Source organism: Aulonocara sp. 'chitande type north' Nkhata Bay, linkage group LG6, assembly GCF_057382095.1.
Source record: "Aulonocara sp. 'chitande type north' Nkhata Bay isolate Kocher_YH1m ecotype deep benthic linkage group LG6, A_spYH_male_GT1.1, whole genome shotgun sequence".
Lineage (NCBI taxonomy): Eukaryota > Metazoa > Chordata > Actinopteri > Cichliformes > Cichlidae > Aulonocara > Aulonocara sp. 'chitande type north' Nkhata Bay.
Genome location: NC_141349.1, coordinates 855,459 through 877,680, shown reverse-complemented (window position 1 = coordinate 877,680; position 22,222 = coordinate 855,459). Strand labels below are relative to the sequence as shown.

Below are 22,222 nucleotides of genomic sequence, written 5' to 3'. Positions count from 1 at the left end.
TCATTCATGTTGTTAACTGCCTCTTTAATATCATAGTCTGAGAGCATGCAGACTTTTTACACATGTGGAGCAAGTGTGTGTGTGTCTTGTGGTTGCTGAGCTGGAACAACAGCTACCCCTGGTGGCCAGAAGGATTAACTGTGGCTGCCTGCTGTATGCATAACACCAAGATCATTTTATCATTCAGTTAAATAAATGTGTTCATATTATATTATTTTATACTTTCAGAAAACAAAAGGGAGTATTTTTTAGAAACATTCCTTTACCAAAGCAAAAAAACAAAAAGAACAAATAAACAATGAAATTACTTCAAATTCTTTGATGCCTATTTTTACATTTAACTAGTCAATCACTACGCTAACCCCAACGGACTCTGTTTTATCATTTAGCTAAAAGTATGAAGAGATTTACTTAAAGTTGTCTGATATTATATATGTCAGATGATGAAGTCATCAAAATGACACTGTTTAGAACAGGAGTGAGCATCTCCAGGCCTCGAGGGCCGGTGTCCTGCAAGTTTTAGATATCACCCTTGGTCAGCACCAGAGATGGGCAGTAACGCGTTACTTGTAATGCGTTACTGTAATCCGATTACTTTTTTCGAGTAACGAGTAAAGTAAGGGATTACTATTGCAAAAACGGTAATTAGATTACCGTTACTTTCCCCTAGGAACGCTGCGTTACTGCGTTACTAAAACCGTGATTTTTTGCGAGAATGTCTCATGACAGTGACGTAAGCGAGTGCGACGTTAGTGACAACAGCTGTGTGCAGATCAACAGTGGATCATATATCGAGTACGGAGAGAGTATGAGCGTGCAGCGTTTAAAGCGTGGAAGTACTGACCTTACTTTGAGTTTGATTCCATAAAAAGTGACAAAAACATTAGTGTCCGCTGTGCGTGGGAAGAAAACTTCTTTTTACAGCGAAAAAAAACCCCTAAACTTCCGAGCAAGCACCGAGTAGCTACGACGTAATGGGAAACTCACAGAGAAACTCACGGATTCTTCCACTGACAGCGGCACACCTGCACCAGGGTAAACCTCCGCCTGCCCCACTCCTGCTTTACAGGTGAAAATAGAGCAACAGGACCGCTGAGTCTTTGACTTTATTTATTTTCTGCTGCGTTTAACTTGAAATTTGAAAGACTGAGTGTAAACACAAAAAATATTTTATTTAGTAACGGGATTACTTTTTTGGGCAAATAATCAGTAATTAGTTACTGATTACTTTTTTCAAGTAACTTGACCAACACTGGTCAGCACACATGAAGCACACGATTAGTTCGTTACCAAGTCTCTGGAGTTCAGGAAATGTTGAGGAGGTAAATTAGCCATTTGAATCAGCTGTGTTGGCTCAAGGACACATCTAAAACCTGCAGGACACCGGCCCTCGAGGCCTGGAGTTGCCCACCCCTGGTTTAGAAGAATCAAAGACTGATGGTCACACCAGTGTTATGTAACTTGGTTCCCTAAAATCTTTTCCTACATTTCCTTACGTGATATTTTGTTTGCTGTAATTAGGTTGGTGTGTTTCAGTACCGGCTTTTGTTAGCTTTTTGTCACGGTTTTGTACAGAAAAATACCAAAATACAAGAAACTGAAAATGCTGGGTCAAAATGAGCCACAACTGTGACACTTTTATAACGAGTGCCATAAAATTTTAGCTTCATACTCAAAGTAAATTCATTAAAGTTGTGAAAGCCATTCCCCCTGCAATGATTCCGATGGCTAAAGCCAGTTTAACATGTTCTTCCTCTATAATTCGTGAATTTAAAGGAAAGGCATGCAATAATACATTTTTAAGGACAATTCTAATCAAACAACTTTTTCCTTCTCAATTAAAAAGAAAATATTTGTTTAAAGATTATAACTCGAGGTTTTTGACTGAGTATCTTTCTTTTCCAATTCCACCTAAAGCAAAAGAAAATCACTTTAAAATCTTAAATGCCATATATCCATCCAATGACTATCTTCACAAGAAATTCAATATAGATACGAACGCATGCACTTTTTGCAATACTGATATTGAGACTACAGAGCACCTTTTTTATTCATGTGAAAGTTCCAGATCTTTTGGGGATGATTTTCAGTACTGGTTAACCTCTAAAAATACTGCCCTTCTCTAACCTTTCAAGAAATTATATTTGGCCTACAAACAGAAAATTAAAAAAAATAGAATTTGGGATTAACAACTTATTTATAGTTGCAAAATTTTTCATTCACAAATGTCGCTTCTTGAAAATTATTCCGATTTTTTCTGGTATTTAATAATGTAATAATGGATTGGATTTATATAGCGCTTTTCAAGGCACCCAAAGCGCTTTACAATACCACTATTCATTCACTCTCACATTCATACACTGGTGGAGGCAGCTACGGTTGTAGCCACAACCTGACAGAAGCGAGGCTGCCATATCACGCCATTGGCCCCTCTGGCCAACACCAGTAGGGTAAAGTGTCTTGCCCAAGGACACAACGACCAGGACAGAGAGCCCGGGGATCGAACCAGCGACCTTCCGGTTACAGATACGCTTCCCAACCCCCTGAGCCACGGTCGCCACGTAGTCCTCCTATCCGGTTGTTCAGTGATGACGCGACGAATCCTACTTCCGGGTCTAAAGTAGTCTGCGTTTAATATGGCTTTTGTGTTGTTAACATGTTTAATGTTATGTATTTTCTTCTATTTGATCTCAAAAAGCTCCTAAAACAGTCAGCGACCACTGTTGACCTCCCTCGGCTTTTATTACCGCTAATCATTTATTTAAGCTCAGTTTTTAAAACCTTACGATGTAACTACAGCCCAGCCCATGCAGCAGTATATGAATGACTAACCTCGTATTGTGGATGGATTATCTCAGTTGTTCTCCTGGCTGAAGTTTGGTCCTTTTACAGCATCCTGCCATGCGATTACATTTGTTCCTGACCACCGAGAACACTCACGTTAACTTTTATCGAGTGGAAAAAAAGTTAGCTTGTTTATATTATGCTAACATAGCTGTGTCGCTAGCGGTCACGTAGCACATCATTATATACCAGCTAGCCAAACTTCAGTAACCCTACAAACGTCACTGCTGTTTAGTTTTCTGTCTTCATTTATGCTGGAAGTGATAGCAGAGCTGTACGTTTGAATTTGTTTCCAAAACCCCGCAGTCAGGACATGCTATATTGTATTTAGATAGAAGCTAGCGAGCTAACTCCCTGCTAACTTCTAACTCCGTTAAATGTCATAAATTCCGTTTTCATGGATGCCTGGATGTTAAACTCAATTGTTACACCTGGTAGAGCAGAACGCTGATCATTTTATTAAAGATGAAAGACTTTAGACAGTTTTTCAACTCTCAGTAATGCCATAGTGATCGTTGGATATATGGACCTGCAGCGGAGTTTAGGCCCAGACATGGCTAGTGACGTCAGACTGAACAACCGAAGGCTTCATTAGACAAGTGTAACTTAAATAAAGGTAATTTTTGATGCAGCTTTTCAACTGATGTAGCTAGACTGTGTGTGCGTACTTTTGTTTTTTTGTTTTTAACTTTTTTACTTTTATATGTAAGGTCACTTAATGTACTTGTGTGTTGCTTTATGTTATCTCTGACCTATACTGTTCTTTTGTTCTTTGTTCGATGGCTGCTTTGTTCTTAACCACCTGTACTTGTACACATCTTTTTGACTTGTAAGATATGCGCTGTAATTGTTAGTTTGTACAATTAAAAAAAAAACATCAACGAAAACTAAACACAGGTTTATGTGGCTTAGGATGACGTCACTGGCGCTCATTTATTTTGAAAACAAACTTTCTAAAAAAAAAAAAAAGAACAAATAAATAAACCAGTTGGCGTGTACTCTTTAACGAGGACCAGAAAAAAACGTTGTGCAGGTTTTAGAAATGAGCTCTTCAACATAAAACCAAATGATAACAGAGGTGTATCATATTTACAAAGAAACTAACACAAAATATAATGTAGCTGAAACTGCCGTTATATTCTCAAATTCGCTGTTTTATCATATGTACCTGATAATCTGTGTAAACCACACATATTTGGAACAGACTTTTATTTTCACTTGACTACAACCTTTTGATCATTTACAGGCAAACTGCCTGAGAAAATGGCTCGTTTGTCTCATTTTCAGTCAGGCGTTTTCAGGCGGTTACTAGCTGTCAAAGGTGGGGTCCTTACGGTCCTTCCTTCCTTCCTTCCTTGAGCCGCTCCATCAGCCGCCTGACAGAAAACGACAACCGGAGGTAAAAAATCCAGATTAGCCCGAAATCCTCCAAAAGCCGAGCGGGTCTTTCGAGTTATGATGGGCGGAAGGACGAGTGCCATAGCGGCGGGTGTATGCGGAGCTCTGTTTGTCGGTTACTGTATTTATTTCGACAGGAAACGACGGAATGACCCGAACTTCAAGAACAGGCTACGAGAACGTGAGTGTTGACCTCCTCGCTGCTCTTTTTCTCACCTTCGCCGGGTTCGCTGGTTCGGACACCGGGCGGTTTCGTTCGGTCCAGTTAGCTTGTCCAGAGGCTGTGGAGGAGCGCTACAATCAATTCAGTAAATTAAGCAAAGCATAGCTGGGACTTCATTCATGTTCTCACATCGTTAGGTGGGTTTGTAGCTGACAAGCCACGATGTGACAGTAATCACATTCTTTGCGCCCTCCCTGGATCCTGAGCTCTTCCATCCTCTAAAAGGATCTGTAGAAATAACTGGTGACATGATTTGTAAAGGGGAGCATACGATTAGTGGCTGTGCTTCAAAACAAACCATTATTTTGGTGTTGCCTAACCCTATTTCGAGGCACAAAATAAAAGGCTTTTATATGGCTGTACACACATAAATATACTGAATATACCAGTGCCGGTCTAAAGTGTGCTACCTCAAACTTGAGCCGCTGGGCAGCTTATGGAGGCTGGATTCAGAGAACCTCAGTTGTCTCCAAGGCCACATTACCAGGTAGTATTTATATACGTCCAGGTGCTCATCCAGATTTGTCCTGCCAGCAAAACTCCAAACACTGTGAGAGAAAGGCTTTACTATCCTGTGATGTGACCTGCAGCACACACTCATTCACAAAGCTATTTCCATTTCAAGTAATTACACAACAAACATATTTAGCATGATGTCTTGTTAGCTGGGCTTCCAGCCTGCTGGAGATTATCGTGTTATTCCAGGAAGATTGGGCCTTGTTCCAGTTAGTTAATCCAAACATGAGGAAGCTCCAGGTTTTCACGTACATGGTAACAGACTCTGTGAGCAAAACCACAGCTCTGAGTTTCTTTCCGACTCCTCTGCTGCTCCTGGACCAGCTGACTGACACTGATGTTTGCTCGTTCATAGAGTTTCTTACAAACAACGACCCAGCTTGTATGTTTGCCATTTTGTGTTCTCACACAAGCGCAGAAGAGAGACGGCAGTTACACCACAGATTGATAACATGCGCAGAAAAAGATCTGTATTGTGTATTTGTAGCTTTGTAACTCTGACTCTATCCACAGTAATGCTGCCTGACTTGTGTGAGCATCATATTCTGTCTATGGTAACGACACAGTGGACCAAGCTGATTAAAATAACTCTGTCCTGCGTGGTTTTTGAGAGAAATATGACCCACGCTGGCACACATTCATATTCCTCAGTCCTCTGGGTTATAATCAAGGCTTTACTGTTTATTTACCCGTTGCCATGGTGCACTCAGGTGTTCTGGGGGACACTAAAAGTTTGAAATTGGAGTTTGTTAAATTTGCTTCAGGGAATACGGCCGAAGCAGCAAACTGTGTATAAACAGAAATAAACACATTCCAGTTTTTGTATTGCAGGCAGTTTGTAATTGTTACCAGTCACCTGAACATGGTCAGCTGGACGACAAGGTGACAAATAATCACTGGCCTACAAAAATCAGGCCTAAATTTCCAGTAAATAGTTGATTTGAGGGAGCAGAAGCTGAACTTTGAGCTAGTTTAGCTTTAAGCCTATTTCTGTGTCTGTCTTATACTCGTAACTTTGTGAGTGTAGCAGCTACTGTCTAAGACTACTTTCTTGTTAAAACCAAGATGGACATGTTTTGAGGGCTGGAGCAACATGAGCAGTTTGTCCTGTTCTTGTCACAGGGAGAAGAAAGCAGAAGGCTGCCAAAGAGAGGGCAGGCCTGGCAAAGGTGAGCAGTCTCTACACGCCTGCACCTTTACATGTGCACACGCGTGCACGGAGCTGACCGTGTTTCTGTATTAAAGCTGACACCCACCACATTAAAGGACAACTTCAAACCAAAGCACTGATACTGACTCTGCTGTACAACTGCAAGCTACTTCACACAAACGTGACAGAAATCAGCTGTGACTGCTTACTGTGACTGTTGTGCAGCTTCCAGATCTGAAGGATGCTGAAGCCGTGCAGAAGTTCTTCCTGGAGGAAATCCAGTTGGGAGAGGAGCTGCTGGCTCAGGGTAATTTACTCTTTATTGAAACTCGTACCACTGAACTGGTCAAACGGTTTACTGCAGTACAGCCAGTGGTGACCTTGCTGCGGCGCTAAAATGGCTCCTTCCCTGCTGTTGGGACACCCAGTATGGGTACAGACGCCTGCATGTGGAGCTTATAAGCTTTTGTTTCCTTTTGCTTTGACTACAGGAGACTACGAGAAAGGTGTGGATCACCTGACCAACGCCATCGCTGTGTGTGGTCAGCCTCAGCAGCTACTACAGGTGCTGCAGCAGACTCTGCCTCCACCCGTCTTCCAGATGCTGCTCACCAAGCTGCCCAGTATCAGCCAGGTTTGTGAATTGCTCTAGGATCAGTTATTATGACAGCATGCAGGACATGGAGTCGAGCAGTTTTAACTCTGGAGTCTTTGAATCATCTCTAAAGTGTTCATCAGTCATGCACACGTCAAACCATAAAGCCGAGGACCTTTGTTTCCTGTCTTGCAGCGTATCGTGAGCGCACAGAGTCTGAGTGAGGATGATATAGAATGAGAGCCCAGAAGAAGCCACCCCTGCTCCCCGTTTGTTCAACACGACCTGCCCACACCTCGGCCTCCTGTCACTTTCACCCCATCCAGCCTCCCTAAAGGGGTTCAGTTTCTCTTCCTTTGTCCATTGAAAGGTTTTCTTTTTGAACTTGTATTACCCGTTTTGGGGTATTAGGATATCTAAATCATGAGGCCACAAAAAAATGTAGAGAAATGCAATCCGGCCTGTCCCCGCTCCCAAATCCTCATGTATGTAATAACCAACTGGGCTGGATTCAAAGATGAATCCGCTCCTTCCTCCAAGGTGGTGCAACACACATCTGACAGGATTATGTACAAGGTTTACACTGCCTGATGTGGTTGTACCTGCCGTCTCCATGACAACGTCAGTAGTATAAACCAGAATGTGCTCGGATGAGTATTTATTGTTTTGTTACGTCTCGTCTGTCTTTCCATTCTAGACTTGGAAACGCTTTTTAGAGTGACGATATGTTTTGTTCTGTTTGAAGAGGACGGCCCTCTTTAGCAAGAATAAACCATCTGAACAAACCGCAGCTGTGTTGAGTGTTCAGTCCTGGTCACCCTGGCACTGCGCCTCAGAACAGTTTGAGGTCTTTATTAAACCGAGCAGCTGAACCTCTGTGCCAAAGCGCCCTGAGTGCTGGAGGTGCAGCTACTCTGTTCTAATGGTCCTCATCTACAGGCTGGTGGAGGTACAGGGAGGAGAGCAGGAGGCTGCTATGAACTGTGGCACATTAGCAACAGTGACACGAGAGAACGATGCTGCACAGCAACCAACACACTGGTGGTGAGAAATGTCTCTGCTTTCTTTTGGAGAGAGGACGCCACCGGGACAGCATCTAAACTTCACTGACTCATCTGCCTTCAAAAATTATTAGTGTGGATCATTTGCTTTCAATAATAACCCGATTTAGAGGTTTTGCTGGTGATTTGCAAGGAAGAAAGAAAACAGTGACAATAAATTCAGACACAGAATAAAAGAAATGACGTATTTTAACCAAATAAGTGAAACAGTTACAGATCAAGTCCAACACAGCCCTGTGGGAAGGACCTGTGACTTTATGCTGGGCAGAGGAAGTTCTCGTTTAGCTGCCTGGATGTCAGCTGTGTTGGAGTCGGGCTCTGAACCTGCTGCTCTTCCAAACGACTCTGATCACAGCGACCACATGCTTTTTCTGTCCTCAGTTTAAATATGAACAGACTTTTCTGGCTTCACTCTCTTTTTCTTCAGTGCTTTCTTTTTAGTCTTTTTGTCTGGATCTGCCATCTCTCCTTTGAAAGAAGTGGAGCTTCTGCTCAACTTGCGCTGGTTTCCCATCACCTTCCTTGGGGACTTGAAAGCTCCTCGACCAGCCGCCCTCTCCCGTCCAGAACCCGTCTTCAGAGTCTTGCCGGTCTTCCTTGTTGTTGCTTTGCCATCACCGTTACTCTTCTGCTTCTCCTTCTTCAGTGACCTCTTCACCCGGATGGATCTGCCCTCCAGCTTTGAGCCGTCCAGTTTCAACGCCAGCTGCACAGAATCGGTACTCTGCACAAGGAAGACAAAATGAAGTGTAGAAACACATGGCCTACTTTGACCAAAGCACCAATACTGACGCTTAAAAACTGTAGAATGGAAAAACCACTGGCTGATGTCACACTGGCTACGCCCATCAATGGCACACAGTCTATTGTGGATTCTAATTTATTCTAATTCTGTGCTTTTAGACCTTAAAGTTCCCAAAGTATGAGTACACAGTATAGGTCAGCGGTCCCCAAAGTGAGTCGTTTGGTACCGGGCCGTGAGAGTTGAGGCTCAGGTGTGAAATGTCTGGTTTTCAGGGTTTTTATTGGTTTTCAGCGTTATTTTGTTATCGTTTTTATCGTTTACTCGGTTTTCCTGGGTCTTTTCACGTGTGTTATGAATAAATCTTATTTTTTTCGGTACCGGTACTAGTTTTATTTTGTTGTATTTATCCGCGACACCTTAAAGGCCGGTCTGTGGAAATATTGTCGGGCATAAACCGGTCCGTGGCGCGAAAAAGGTTGGAGACCACTGGTGTAGGTGATACGGCCACCATCTGTCATATACACCGTTCAGGAGCATAAATCAAAGAGCGCTATTTGATTTAATATTTCCTGACTGCTGGTGTGGAAGTTTACGGCAGCTGCTAATAAGCTCATGCAGTGACACCCCCGAAACTAAACACAACATAAGGCACCAATTAGTAGAGCAATGCAAGAGAAACCCCAACAATATGACAGTGGGAAGGAAAAACTCCCTTTTAACAGGAAGACAGTTCCTGCACATCCAGGCTCAGAGAGGGGCGGCCATCTGTCATGACTGTGTGGGGGGGGGGGGTTCATAGCCAAAGCTGTACTGTTTAAACATGGACTGACTTTTGTCACCAGCCATCAGAGGACAACCCTGCAGTGATGCGTATTCAGTTAGAAATCCCAAGCCTCGCCACAGGCGTCTCAAAAAGCAAAATATAAATGCAACTAGAGCTGGGCGATATAAGATTTTTTCATATCACGATATGTTTTTTTCATTTCAGGCGATAACGATATCTATCACGATATAAGCCAAATAACTATATTTGTAAGATTTAAATGTGCCGTTGCTCACAAGTAAAATGTGAAATAATCAGCAGCTTGTTTTTATTTAAATATTTATTTCCCATAATAAGTTCAACAGGGTAGATGTACTTAAGGAACATGAGACTTTTTCAGATAAATAAAGGCAAATATTGCAAACTACACAAAAGGCAGCCGCTAAAGCGTTTAAGTTTCAAAATAGAACAAACGAAACAGACTAAATTGTCAATTCCACTTAGAAACAAAATATTAATTCTAAAAATAAATCTTAGTTTGTTTTACAGAAGAACAGACAAAACTGACTAACTTTTGTCAATATCAAATAAACTGAGAACTAAAAGGAAATTCTCAATCTCTCCTTGTTGTATAGCTGAGCTTTTCAAACAGTTGTAACAGTTACTTTAGTCTGACAAAAGCCGAATGACGAATTAGCGCTTCCAGTCAGAGACTGAGGCTACGTCCACACGTACACGGGTATTTTTGAAAACGGAGATTTTCCGTTTTCGTTTTAAAAAATAATCCCGTCCACACATAAAGGGAGAAATGAAGGAAAACGCTGCTATGAACATGCCAAAGCAGCAGGTGGCGCTAGATTCCTAACCGTGCAGAAATGTTGGCCAATCAGAAGTCTAGAAGCCTCGGTGGGAAAAAGTAAACAAAGCTGGGGCATAGAAGCAGAACCGAGTCGTATGTGTGGAGGGACAGTAACTGTGTGTATATGTAAGCATTTAAACACTGCAGAGAGTAGAATTAACAGTATTGTAGAAATTCATTTCACCGAAACAATAACGTGGCGCACAGTGTGACGCATGCACCAGTTTATTGTATTTCCAGACTCGCTTTCGGCACAATTTACAGTGCACGCTACTCTGTTTTTTGTCAGACTTGAAATAGCCGAAATACCTTCACACTACGGAACTTCTATGGCTCTTCCGTTCGACAATCTCTCCGGCGTTGGAACCATCATCTGTTTTCTCTTCGGTCACGCTCGGTTGATTTTTCTAGTCGGCACACTCATTTCCTCCATTACCCGGGCTGTACGGCGGCTTGGCACTTGTGCTGTACGTAACAAGTCACGTGACATGACGCTGCGGCTGTGATTGGTTCGGCTCTGCGCTACTTAATTTGGATTGGCTGTTTTTTTTTTTTGTTTTTTTTTTTAAGAGGACAAGAGCGGCGAAGTCTATCGCGATAGTTTAATTTTTCTATCGAGAAAAAGTTATATCGCGATACATATCGTTATCGTTCTATCGCCCAGCTCTAAATGCAATCCAATATTATTATTTGTTACTCCAGAACCACGATAGTCTCCGAGCTCTTGTACCTCAAACAGGACGTAACCAAATCCTTTCCCCAAGCCCGAGTTCTTGTCTCGCACCAGTCGCACCGCCTCCACTGTCCCACACTCTTCGAAATGCCTTCGAAAAGTCAGCTCGTTGATGTCTGCAGACACAGCAGGTTGGCTTGAGCTTCAAACTACTCACTCATGGACAACTACACCTTTACCACTGTCTGGAACTCTACAGACGAACTCACCAAATGAGAGATTCCCCACGAAAACAGAACGCTTGTGGTCGTGCTGAAAGAGAACAACAGGATTTCAGTTTAACTCCCAGGAGACAGATACAGCAGAGCATTCTGGGACGTCTGCTGACTCACAGATGAGCTGTCGGCCACTCTGTCCACTCGGATGTGAAAGTCTTTCTCTATCTCCATGCCATTCCTGTGAGGGCAGACAGACAGAGCTCTATCAGCACGTGTATGTTTGGGTCTTACAGCATTAGCAGGTTTCAGGAGGAGCGTCTGACCTCTCCAAAGCTTTGGTGATGCCATCTTCATCTTTAAACACTACGTAGGCATTGATGCTCTGCTTCTTTGGGTGGACTTTGCGCCTGCAAAGTGAAAAGAAGCTGTTTGGTACAAATGGAAAGGAGTCAACTGAAACCATACTATTAGTTTGTTGGTGGAACCTAGTGAAAGCTCAGGATTAAAAAATAAACAACTTTTAGAAACTCACTTGATAGCAGCTACTTTACGAGACATGGAGGGGTCCTCTCTGACCTGTTGGAATGAAACACAATGTTACTGAAGACGAGAAGCTGCAGCAACCTGGCGACTCTCTCTTTCTTTCAGAGGTGTTTTTACCACAGAGCGAAAGCGAATAGATTCGATGGATCCTTTATCCCTGAAGAGGCTCCGCAGGGTCTGAGAAGGAACAAAAAAGGTTGCCAGTCTTTGAACTTCCACATTATTATTGTCCTATAAATACTGCAATTATTGCACAACAAGCAATTTGCACGTCTCCTGAAAGATCTTGGAAAGAGCCACAGTACAGTTGTGTTTTCACTCTGTCAGATAAACACCTGCTAGAAGCTAAAACGTCCAACAAGTGTTTCCAGAGGTTGCAGATCAGACCGGCTGCCTCAGCTTAGCCAGTTTCTCCTTGTTATCGTCCCACAGCTTCATCCACAAGCCTCAGTCTGAGGTCAGACCGTTGAGGCTCAATACTGACTGTGTACAGCGTCTCAGTGCATCTAAAGTGCCATCTGACTCATGACCATATTTGCTCCTGTTACTGCGCCTACGTGACTGAACGAGAATCATTTAAAACAAACACGGCTTTGTCTCGTCTTCTCCATTCTCCACATAAGGAGAAACAGCGAGGTGGCTCACAGAGGAAGGAGTGGCGCCTGGCTGCTGAAGCTAACACGCAGGGAAACTGACACTAAAGAGAAACTCCAGTACTGTGTTAGTCTGCACCTCAGCACTAAACTACACTGCATGTTACGTCCATGTAGTTTATGGATGCAGACTGCTAGTGTCAGATACAGTCAGGCGGTCACTATGGATACAGGTGGGTAAAACAAAGAAACTAAATAAACCTTCTTGGTGCAGCTGATGGGAAGGTTGCCGACAAACACAGTCCTTTTCTTCTTCAAGGTCTCCTGCGCCTTGCTGGCCTTCAGCCTCTGTCTCTTCATCACCCAGTACTCTGTGTCGTTCTCTCTGCCCGACTCGGAGGTTTGTCTCTTCCTCTTCCTGTTGGGTTTTTCTGGCCCGTCCTCATCCTCGTCTGCCTTTTGTAAACCACTCTCTCTGAAACCAGCAAATTCAAATGAACACTTCAAACAAACGGGTTTGAGAAGAGACTTGAATCAAGAAAAAACTGGGGAAAAAGAAATTAACACTCACCTTTTTTCCAGCTCCTGATTGGCTGCTGATTTCTCCTTAGCTGGCTGCTGCTTCTTCTCCTGGCGTGGCTGACCTTTGACCTGTGGGCTTTTCTGCTTCTGCTCTTTGGTTTCTGTGCTTTTTTGAACCGGCTGCCATCATAACACAAAAAGACACTTCAGTCATTTCCTCCCTCTTAAATAATCCATTAGCATTAGAGGCGCTCACTAAAAGTTTGAAAATAAAACGCACAAACTCTAATAAAGAAAAACACTTCATCAAGCTCAGCGAAGGTTAATGCACCTCTGCGTGTCTTAAAGACACCTTACAATAAATAAGTCATGACACACAATAGAAGAAGACAGATTTTCTTGGTTTTTACAGATTTGGTTTCGACTGGTGGTCAAACACGCAGTCACAGACGGGCTGGTTGTGTGCTGCGCTCACCAGAGGCGCAGGCTTGAACAGCAGCGCTGTGGATGCTGCTGCTGTGCTGAATAAAGCCGACAGGGATCCAGAGGCTGCAGAGTTCTTCTGGAATAAGCTTCCTGACACCTGACCCACTGTGTAGTCAGCTGACTGTTGTCCTGGCGACACCTCTCTGCAGAGGACAGAAACACTGAAGTTAACAGGCGATAACGCTTTTTGTGCCATATTTAGTTGAGCTGGCACAGCTGTGTGCTCGTTCATATCTGTACACAAAGAAGCAGGGAAGTCTTGGGTCACTCCTTCAGCTACAGAGACCCTCCTACGCTGCCCTTTGTAACTGTTGGATTCGGAGAAATCCAAAGAATCCAGGACACAGAAGTCCATCGCCGAACTTCTGGAGTGGATCTGGGTTCCTGCTCAGTTGGAGCTCATGGCTCCTCCAGCAGACAAACAACCGAGTGAAAAACCTGGACCCTGCGGGGGTCTACTGCTGATGCTGGCTTTGTTTCTTTGGGAGCACCGGTCCCCCCAGATCGAAGGCTCAAGTCTGCGTTCTGAACGTTATCTCACTAATCGTCGTGATATTTTCACTCGTGTTATTAAAGTGTGTGTAAACAAACCTGTTGTGGGCTTTCTTCTTCATGGCTTCCCCTCTTCTTTTTTATCTGGAATAAATGTTTACTGAATGGCCTAAACTCCAGTAAACCTTACAACACATCCACACGTTTTCTATCCGACTGGACCGCTGTCCTACTTCGAAATATTCCCCATAGGAACACGGCAAAGCCCCACAAAGGTTCCTATGCTTTTTCTAGCTTTAGGCTGATTTGGTACCGTATAACTAAACTGGGGTGATTTATAGGAAAGGACCAGACACACGTAACGTGTCAGTGAGTATATTTCCTTCGTGGTATAACTTCCTTTTAGAAAAAGGTTTGTGGGAAACCGGTGCGACGTTGAAATAGGTCCCATCCGGTGACGCAGCTGCAGGATGTTTTGGTGGGGGCAGGCTGAGTGACTGTTCCGCAGCAAACGCGATCAAAGGTGTGTATGATTTTACATTAAGTTTGCATTTTTCAAACATTACATGTTTCTAATTTTTCAGAAAGACACAATAAGCTATCCAAACAGTGACATACCGGAAATGTGCAGTATTTACTTATTACACTTAAATGTAGCGTAAGCTGCTTCCTGTTGGAGAAGAACTACAGAGTGGCTCTAGTTTTTTTCTTCGTAGCTTCCATGGGAGTAGACGAGGCGGAGGTGCCGGTGGATGCGGTGGGTAAGCGGGTGTCCTGCGGCGGGGAGCGGGCCACAGTGCGCTACTTTGGACCTGTACCCCCCACAGCAGGTAGGACCCGGGTTGTACCTCTTACCTCATCACGCATGGATGAACATCATAAACCGCGAACACATAGAGCCAGTCAGTATGACAGAAAGACTTTGATCATGAAATGTTTGCTACGAGCATCATACTGACTGCAGGCCTACTTGTTGTTCCTAGAGTATTTAAAAGTAGAATGGGAGGCAGAGCCTTCAGTTTTCAGGCCCCTCTTCTGTGGAACCAGCTTCCAGTTTGGATTCAGGAGACAGACACTATCTCTACTTTCAAGATTAGGCTTCAAACTTTCCTTTTTGCTAAAGCATATAGTTAGGGCTGGACCAGGTGACCCTGAATCCTCCCTTAGTTATGCTGCAATAGACGTAGGCTGCCGGGGATTCCCATGTTATCAGGTCACTCCTCCAGTTAATCGTTAGTAATTATTACACGATTATATCACTGTAGGTCTGTCTCCAATAGTCTTTTCTTCACCACCACCAGTTGCAGCAGATTACAGCCTGGTTGTGTCGGAGGTTTCTTCCTGTTAAAAGGGAGTTTTTCTTCCAAATGTCGCCAAGTGCTTGCTCATAGGGGTCATAGGGCCCAGCTGCCTCACATTTGTCATTTAACATATTGATCAAACTTATATTTTGATTAAGAATAAATATGATTGACTTTTAGCAACAGTGTACCGAGACAAAGCCTGTGTCATTTCAAAGCCAACAGACTGGACGCAGAGAGGGAGGAAAGCTGGGAGGGGGCGGGGCTTTTTCCTGTCCCCCTCTCTCGATACATGTCCAGTCCGAGTACACGGATGAAATCACACCGATGAAGCAGATTTAACCACATGCTTGCATCACTGCATTGCCATTAGTATAGCTGTGTGTTTGTTTTGTGGTTTGTAGGTCTGTGGCTGGGTGTGGAGTGGGACAACCCCGACAGAGGCAAACATGACGGCAGCCACGAGGGAGTGCAGTATTTCACGTGCAGGTAAAGTGCTCAAGCGTGCTTTGCCTGCACGCCTCCTGTGAGATAATTACTTTATAAAGTCTTCTGTGAAAATGTCCTGATACGTTCCCTTTGTTCTCAGACACCCCACAGGAGGCTCCTTCGTCCGTCCGGCAAAGGTGAGCTTTGGAGTGGACTATCTGACCGCCGTGCGACAGGAGTACAAGATCGACTCAGAGGAGGTGCTGAGTGAGGAGATCTCCATCTCCAAGAAGAAGCTCAAGTGGGGGAACATCAAGGAGCGTGGGTACGATGCTGTGTGGTCAGGAGAAGAGCGTCACACAGCTGTGCTATTAGAGCAAAATATCATAAGGATGTTATCAGCTTCAGTTCTGTCGCCTGGTAGTTGTTGGTAGCATCCACCTGCAGTAATGCATGTGTTATGACGATCAGCTGAGCTGCAGAGTCAGTGCTGATGAAGCGAGGAGGAAGATGAAAGTCACCTGAGACACAGCTCACACGTCTAAGGTTTTATATAGTCAGACATCATAAAATCATCAGGTCTCATAACTAAGTAAACACAGCCTGAGATGAACAGCAGCACCGAGTCATTACTGTGTGAATCCAGCCTCTGGGGTTCGTTTGGTCTGTGTCTCAGGATGTGTTTCGTCACAGTCTGTGAGCTGTTCCCACAGTCAGATCCAAGACATCAGTTACATGTGTGTCCACTCAGAAACAGTCACAGCCTTTGTGTTCACAGTTTTCACTCCTGTTATAAACCTGCACACTTTGTATTGTGTGTCTGTGTGTGTGCAGTTTTGAGAGCCTTCCCTCAGTGCTGCTGAGCCGCTCTGACGTGAGCTGGTCTGGTGCTGATGGGGAAATCAGGACCACAACTCCCAGTATCCTTCTACAGACGGTGCTGGATGCTTTACTGGCACTCAGGATGTGTGAGCTTCACAAAGCGTTCCCATTTCTCAGAGTCTGTCAGGTTGTGATTGCAAGCAGTGTGGATGCGACACCTTAACCATGCTGATCAGATGTGGAGTGGCTGGACCTGACTGGGACTCTGATGTCGTGCTGGGAGGATGTGGCCACCATCAGCCAGCAGCTGGACAGACTGGAAGGACTGCAGCTCAGGTGTGGGTGTGTGGGACGCTTTGTTTGGCCTCGCTTTCCTTCCACTCAACATTGTGTTGTGTTTCTGTCTTCAGTTACAACAGACTCCGTTTGCCCCCTGACCCCTCGGCTCTACGCCACGCTTTCTCAGCCCTCAAAGTCGTCGTGCTCAACGGCTGCCAGCTCACCTGGCCACAGGTACGCAGCGCTGTGGCACTTATATTTACTTTTGTGTTTCAGCTCCGGGGTAACATTCACATCAAACATCAAACTAACTTAAAGTCTAAAGAAAGGAGAATTTAAAGCGTTCCCTCTTTTTCTGTTCTCTACCACTCACATTGCTGCGTTCAGTCATTTTCTTTCTGTCATGTTTCTTCTCCTCTTCCCGCTGAACCTGCTTCTGGCTCGAGTCTCTTCCTCTTCAAAGGGAGTTCTTCCTCCCCGCTGAGGCCAGATTCTCGTGGGTCGTCCGTTCTCATCATGGACAGGGTTGGGTCTTGAGATGATGAACTGCTTCTGTTTAAATGAAATCGCTTTTCCGCCTCTGATCTTGCTTTCCTCTCAGATTCTGGAATGCGCTCCCATGTGGCCACAGCTGGAGGACCTGTGTGTGGAAGAAAACAGCATCACAGAGCTGCAGAGGTAACACTTTATCATCATCATCATCTTCTGTGTGCCCTGCCTTTAGATGTGTGTGTTTTCACTCAAAGCTGCCTGAAACCAGCTGTGCTGTGTCTGTTTACAGGCCTGAGGGACTGCTGCAGTCGCTGAAGAGTCTGAGCTTGTCCAGTAATCCTTTGGTGCAGGACAGCGTGCTCAGTTTATCTGCTCTGCCCAGGTACAGTACAAAGTGTCAGCCACGCGTCGATGTAACGTGCTGCACGTGCTTGTGTCCAGTGTGAGTTCATCCATGCAGACACGTTTGCAGCTCCACTGTCAGTTAACCTGATGCTGAGCAGCATGCGTGCGTTTCTCTGACTGCGTGTGAGGACTGCTCCGTCCTGCAGCAGCACGAGTGGGAAACATGCCATTTATTTTCTGTAACATTTAAATATCATAGAAAATGTTTCAGGTTCTCTCACTGAGTCGGGTCATGTCTGTACATGTGTGCTGCGCTCAGCTGTGAACCCTGTCCGGCTGCTCTGTTTCTAGACTGCCATCCTCAGCCCTTCTGTTGAACTGCAGTCCTCTGTATATTTAGCTAGCTAGCTCTAGCTCATGTTAGAGCAGCATCTTGTCAAAATATATGGAAACAGCTGTGTTGCTAGGCAACCCAGCGGCCACAGCAGGGATTTTACCCCGCCTCCTGCAGCTCTAGGTGGAAGTGGTGATCCCACACACCCCAAAAACCAGTACTTGATCTGATTTTAGGAGGGATTTTTACGGCGTTTGCACCATAGTCACAGTTTTCTGTTTGTTGTTTAATAAAAGCAGCTGGAGTGAGTCTGGTGTGTTTCTCATGGCAGGCTGGAGCAGCTGAATTTATCCAAGACCGGACTGTCTGTCATTCAGTTTGAAGATGCTGCCCCCGGTAACGACACAGTTTCCAGCCTAACAGCATCTGTTGTCCTTTTGTGCGTGTAGAACAGCTTTCTGTGCGACTGCAAACGTGTCAGTGACAGTCTCTGCTCTGCAGGGTCTCACACAGCCGCGTATGCAGCGCTGAAGAACCTCAACCTGGACCACAACAGCATCACTGAGGTCAGTGTGTTCCTGCACCAGCACACGGCTGCGGGTGGTTAACCAGAACTGTGACCGACGTTTCACTGGAACACAAACATCTGCAACATTGTTCTGTGGTTACAAAACTAACAAACATCAAACATGCCAGAAATAACTTTAGCTTCAGTTTAGTGAAACGTGTTGCCATAGAAACGGTCAACAGCTGCGACTGTGTCTGTTTGTGTTGTTGTAACTGTTGTTACACTGGTGTAAGTGTACTTCTGTAGACTGGAGTGAAGCCAGTCTGGAAGCTGTCTAACACTGCAGTGCTGTGGGCGAAGGCTGCACTGTGACACACAGCAGCAGCTCCAGACTGCGTGTTTCATGCAGTCACTGTTACATCCAGCGTGGGTGCTGAGGCTGTCTCCACGTTACGCCGGCTCGGTCGTGTCATTTTTGTTCTTCTGTCCAGCTTCGTGATTGGACGTTATTTAAAATAAACTCTACGCCAGTTTAAAGGAAGTGTTTCTCTCTTTCTCACTTAGTGGTTTGTGGTGAACGAGCTGGCCAAACTTCCCAGTTTGGTCCGGCTTTCTTGCCGTGGCAACAAGCTGGTGAGCAGGGATGGAAACCCGAAAACAGCCAATCAGATGCTGATCGCTAAACTGGGACAGCTGGTTGTGCTGAACAGCTGCGAGGTGAGCTCGATTGTGAGGACTCTGCCGATGCTTTGGAAACGTGCGGACGCTGTGTCCTGACACGTCTTCAGATTGCTGTGTGACAGATTAGAGCGCCGCAGAGCCCCGCCTCTTGTGTATGAGTTCTGGGCATCATGTCGGTGCTGTCCTGTGCTCAAGCTGCTGGGCTTTCCTTCAGATTCACGCTGACGACAGGAGGGGAGCGGAGCTCGACTATATCAAGATGTTTGGAGAGGAGTGGCTAAAGGCGGGTGGGCGGAGTCAGCCCAGCCCTCAGTTCATCTGTGAACACCCTCGTTATCAGGCCCTCATCAGCAGTAAGTCAGGCTGTGGGGTCAGATGACCTGAGACAGCTCCAGCTTTATTATTACTGACATGGTCTCAGTCACTAACTCCATGTTCCTGTTCCTCAGAGTATGGTGCTCCTGAGGAAGGCGAGCTGAGGAAGCCGGAGCCTTTTGCCCTGAAAAATCAGCTGTTAAGTAAGTCCCGCCCCTTTCTGCTGTCTGAGTGGCTCCACGAATGAACGTGAATCAAAGACAGTTTCATTGTCCTTCCTTCATCAGAGATTACCTTTGTGTTTCCGGACGATGCTAACCGCAAACCACTGGAGAAGAAACTTCCAGGTACGAGCTCAAAGCCTCGACTCTCATTAGATTATCAGCGCTCTCATCTGTCTGTGGAGCTCTGCACATAAACAGTGGCATGTGTTTCTGTACTGTAGCCTCCATGGTTGTGCAGAAGGTGAAGGGCCTGCTGTACAGGCTGCTCAAGGTCCCTGCAGCAGATCTGAGGCTCACCTACACCAGCCCCAAGGTAGCACACTCAGTAAAGGCAGGAGCCCCGTGGCCTTCACAGAGAGCAGCACACACGTTCAGTCTGAACATGCCACTGTGGGGACAGTAAAATGTTCTTGCTCTTATAGATGGTGGGGACAGAGTTCGAGATCGACAGTGACCTGAAAACACTGCAGTTTTACTCCATAGAGGATGGAGACCAGGTGCTGGTGCGCTGGTCCTGACCCAGTCCAGGTCTTGAAGACCCACAGGAGGAACAGAGGAGAGACCTGTTGAAATGAGATGGAGACTCACATGAGCTGCTTCTGTGCACAGCTGCACGCCACTGGATTTGTTGATGCCTCATTTCAAACATGGCAGACACGTTTTATTTTTGTTGTGGTTCCTCTGACGCTGCATCGTCCTCAGAGGAGGTGAGCATTACAGGCAGAGATGCAGACTGAACCATGAAGTGTTAGTGTCTGGTCTGTAAATGGAAACAGCAAAGCGATGCTGAGAAATCAGAGGAAAAACACTGAGTGGAGTGTTTCAGTCAGGCTCAGTGTCAGCTGGTAATAAACCACCATGGTGCAGATCGTTATTAGTGTGAATGCTGATTAAACATTGACAGCACTGAGACTCTGTTTTTATTCTGCTCTCTCTCAGCACCGTTCATCCTCCTCTGTGGGACGTGTTTATAGTTTATTTATTTATATAGCACATTTAATTACAACAGGAACTTCGACCAAAGCGCTGTGCAAGAATACAACATACCAAGGTAACTTATACTATTGATAGCAAACACCAAATATGAATTAACAAATAACTCTCATGCTGTATTAAAAGCCAGTAAATAAAAATGTGTTTTAAGATAAGATTTAAAACGACTGACAGTAGGAGCCTGTCTGATGTGTAGGGGCAAATTATTCCACAGCTTAGGCGCTACGACTGCAAATGCTCGATCGCCTCTGTGAACCAGCCTCGACCTTGGTACGGCTAAAAGCAAAAGATCACTTGATCTAAGAGATCTAAGGGGGGTCAGACAAACAGCCGGGAGCCTGTCCATTCAGGGCTTTGTAAGTCAACAGTAACATTTTAAAGTAAATTCTGAAGTGGACATAAAGCCAATGAAGAGAGGCGAGCACTGGGGAAATGTGTTCACATCTTTTGGTACGTGTCAGAAGACGAGCTGCAGCATTCTGGACCAACTGCAGCCTTGGGTCTGGCTAACTCCAGCATATAAGGAGTTACAATAGTCCAGCTGGGATATAATGAAAGCATCAATCGCCCGTTCAAAGTTTTTAAAAGATAAAAATGATGTCACCTTGGATAAAAGCCTCAGTTTGAGGAAAGACCGCTGTACGACTGAGCTAATCTGTTTTTCAAAGGTGAACTTGCTGTCAAATATAGCCCCCAAATTTTTGATAAAAGGCTCAAGACTGTGCAGGTTAAAATGGGAGGTGCTGGGATTGCCGCTCGGTCCAAAAAGATCACTTCAGTTTTGTTCTCACTGAAGTTTATTTGTCACATGCATAGTTATACAAGTATAACACACAGTGAAATGTAGCCTGACACGCTCCTCGACATGTGCAAAAAAATTGGGGGGGAGGGGGTGTAGAGGAAGAACATCATATATATGTATATATATATATGTAGTACATACATTGGGTGAATGTGCAGTAGTAGCAGCAAGCAGGTGAATTCTGTACATTAATATGAATAGACATCTGACTATTTTACAGGATAGACAATAAATAAATATATATATATATATATATATATATATATATATATATATGCAGCTGGATAGCGTAGTGGTTAGACTACACGCCTTTGGAACCCAGGATCGCAAGTTCGATTCCTGCCTGGGGCGTCTGTATCCAGTAAGGGTCCTAAGGCTAGACCCCCTATGCTAAGCGAGCCTACCGCAGAGACAGATAAATATGAAGACATGCCGGCTCGGACGTCGCCCGGATCAACAAGGTCCGCGTCAGGTGTTGAGGAACCAGGGCACCCTGACGAAAAGTGGTCTACTGGAACAAGAAGGCATCGGTGGGCAAGAGATGAAAACAGGGCGTTGTTGGAATGCTACTACGCAAGTAACCCCGGCGGAAGGGGCTACATGAATAGGATGAGGGACCTATGGATTCTTCGATACCCAACATCCACAATGACGGCGAAACAACTAGTAGCTCAGTGTTCCAACATTCGAAAGAAGGGACTGCTCTCACAGCTAGAGATTGACGAGGTACAACACAAATGCTACGGCAAGGAGGAGTCAGGACGCCAGGTCAGGGGGGAGATATCATCACCCCCACCCGAGATTGGGTACATAGCCCCAAGTGCGATAGGAGAAGGATCGTTGAGTGCGAGAGGAACTGACCTGAAAAATAGGATAATGGCCAAGCTTGAAACCTGGATCTCCCGTAGCCGGTTACCAAGATTACGTGAAGTACCCTCAGAAGGTCTGCTAGATGATGTTAATGCAGCATTACGGACAATACCTACAACCACTATTACCGACACTAACAGGCTGAT

General features: G+C 45.0%; 3 protein-coding genes across 3 annotated transcripts; 2 read left to right on the top strand and 1 right to left on the bottom strand.

Annotated features, from left to right (window-relative positions):
* Positions 1 to 4,179: 4,179 nt before the first annotated feature.
* On the top strand, positions 4,180 to 7,512 carry tomm20b (translocase of outer mitochondrial membrane 20b). The gene is made up of 5 exons (XM_086294558.1): positions 4,180 to 4,423; positions 6,104 to 6,150; positions 6,357 to 6,438; positions 6,623 to 6,765; positions 6,922 to 7,512. The coding sequence occupies exons 1-5, from the start codon at positions 4,300 to 4,302 to the stop codon at positions 6,964 to 6,966; spliced, it is 441 nt and encodes a 146-aa protein (XP_086150684.1). The 5' UTR covers positions 4,180 to 4,299; the 3' UTR covers positions 6,967 to 7,512.
* Positions 7,513 to 7,958: 446 nt separating this feature from the next.
* Positions 7,959 to 14,089, bottom strand: rbm34 (RNA binding motif protein 34). The gene is made up of 11 exons (XM_086294557.1): positions 13,781 to 14,089; positions 13,179 to 13,332; positions 12,753 to 12,883; positions 12,443 to 12,656; positions 11,706 to 11,765; positions 11,578 to 11,621; positions 11,369 to 11,452; positions 11,220 to 11,283; positions 11,097 to 11,139; positions 10,885 to 11,003; positions 7,959 to 8,511 (listed from the first exon to the last, which is right to left on the bottom strand). The coding sequence occupies exons 1-11, from the start codon at positions 13,801 to 13,803 to the stop codon at positions 8,170 to 8,172; spliced, it is 1,278 nt and encodes a 425-aa protein (XP_086150683.1). The 5' UTR covers positions 13,804 to 14,089; the 3' UTR covers positions 7,959 to 8,169.
* On the top strand, positions 14,052 to 20,323 carry tbce (tubulin folding cofactor E). Its single transcript, XM_086294556.1, has 17 exons — positions 14,052 to 14,204; positions 14,398 to 14,511; positions 15,387 to 15,471; positions 15,572 to 15,736; positions 16,246 to 16,331; positions 16,470 to 16,569; positions 16,644 to 16,746; positions 17,114 to 17,190; positions 17,294 to 17,386; positions 18,015 to 18,079; positions 18,185 to 18,249; positions 18,756 to 18,908; positions 19,087 to 19,225; positions 19,322 to 19,390; positions 19,475 to 19,534; positions 19,633 to 19,724; positions 19,834 to 20,323. Exons 2-17 carry the CDS (start codon positions 14,403 to 14,405, stop codon positions 19,927 to 19,929), a joined length of 1,557 nt encoding a protein of 518 aa, XP_086150682.1. The 5' UTR covers positions 14,052 to 14,204; positions 14,398 to 14,402; the 3' UTR covers positions 19,930 to 20,323.
* Positions 20,324 to 22,222: the final 1,899 nt, after the last annotated feature.

Bases quoted from the DNA above. Each gene is read 5' to 3' on its own strand.
- rbm34 (XM_086294557.1), bottom strand. From the start codon at position 13,803: ATGAAGAAGAAAGCCCACAACAG. The intron at 11,453-11,577 runs GTGAGTTTCTAA...TTCACTTTGCAG, and splicing joins CGTAAAGTAGCTGCTATCAA to GCGCAAAGTCCACCCAAAGA. The intron at 11,140-11,219 runs GTGAGTCAGCAG...GTTCTCTTTCAG, and splicing joins GAGTGGCCGACAGCTCATCT to CACGACCACAAGCGTTCTGT.
- tbce (XM_086294556.1), top strand. From the start codon at position 14,403: ATGGGAGTAGACGAGGCGGAGGTGCCGGTGGATGCGGTGGGTAAGCGG. The intron at 17,387-18,014 runs GTACAGTACAAA...TTCTCATGGCAG, and splicing joins AGTTTATCTGCTCTGCCCAG to GCTGGAGCAGCTGAATTTAT. The intron at 18,250-18,755 runs GTCAGTGTGTTC...TTTCTCACTTAG, and splicing joins ACCACAACAGCATCACTGAG to TGGTTTGTGGTGAACGAGCT.
- tomm20b (XM_086294558.1), top strand. From the start codon at position 4,300: ATGATGGGCGGAAGGACGAGTGCCATAGCGGCGGGTGTATGCGGAGCT. The intron at 4,424-6,103 runs GTGAGTGTTGAC...TTCTTGTCACAG, and splicing joins CAAGAACAGGCTACGAGAAC to GGAGAAGAAAGCAGAAGGCT. The intron at 6,439-6,622 runs GTAATTTACTCT...CTTTGACTACAG, and splicing joins AGAGGAGCTGCTGGCTCAGG to GAGACTACGAGAAAGGTGTG.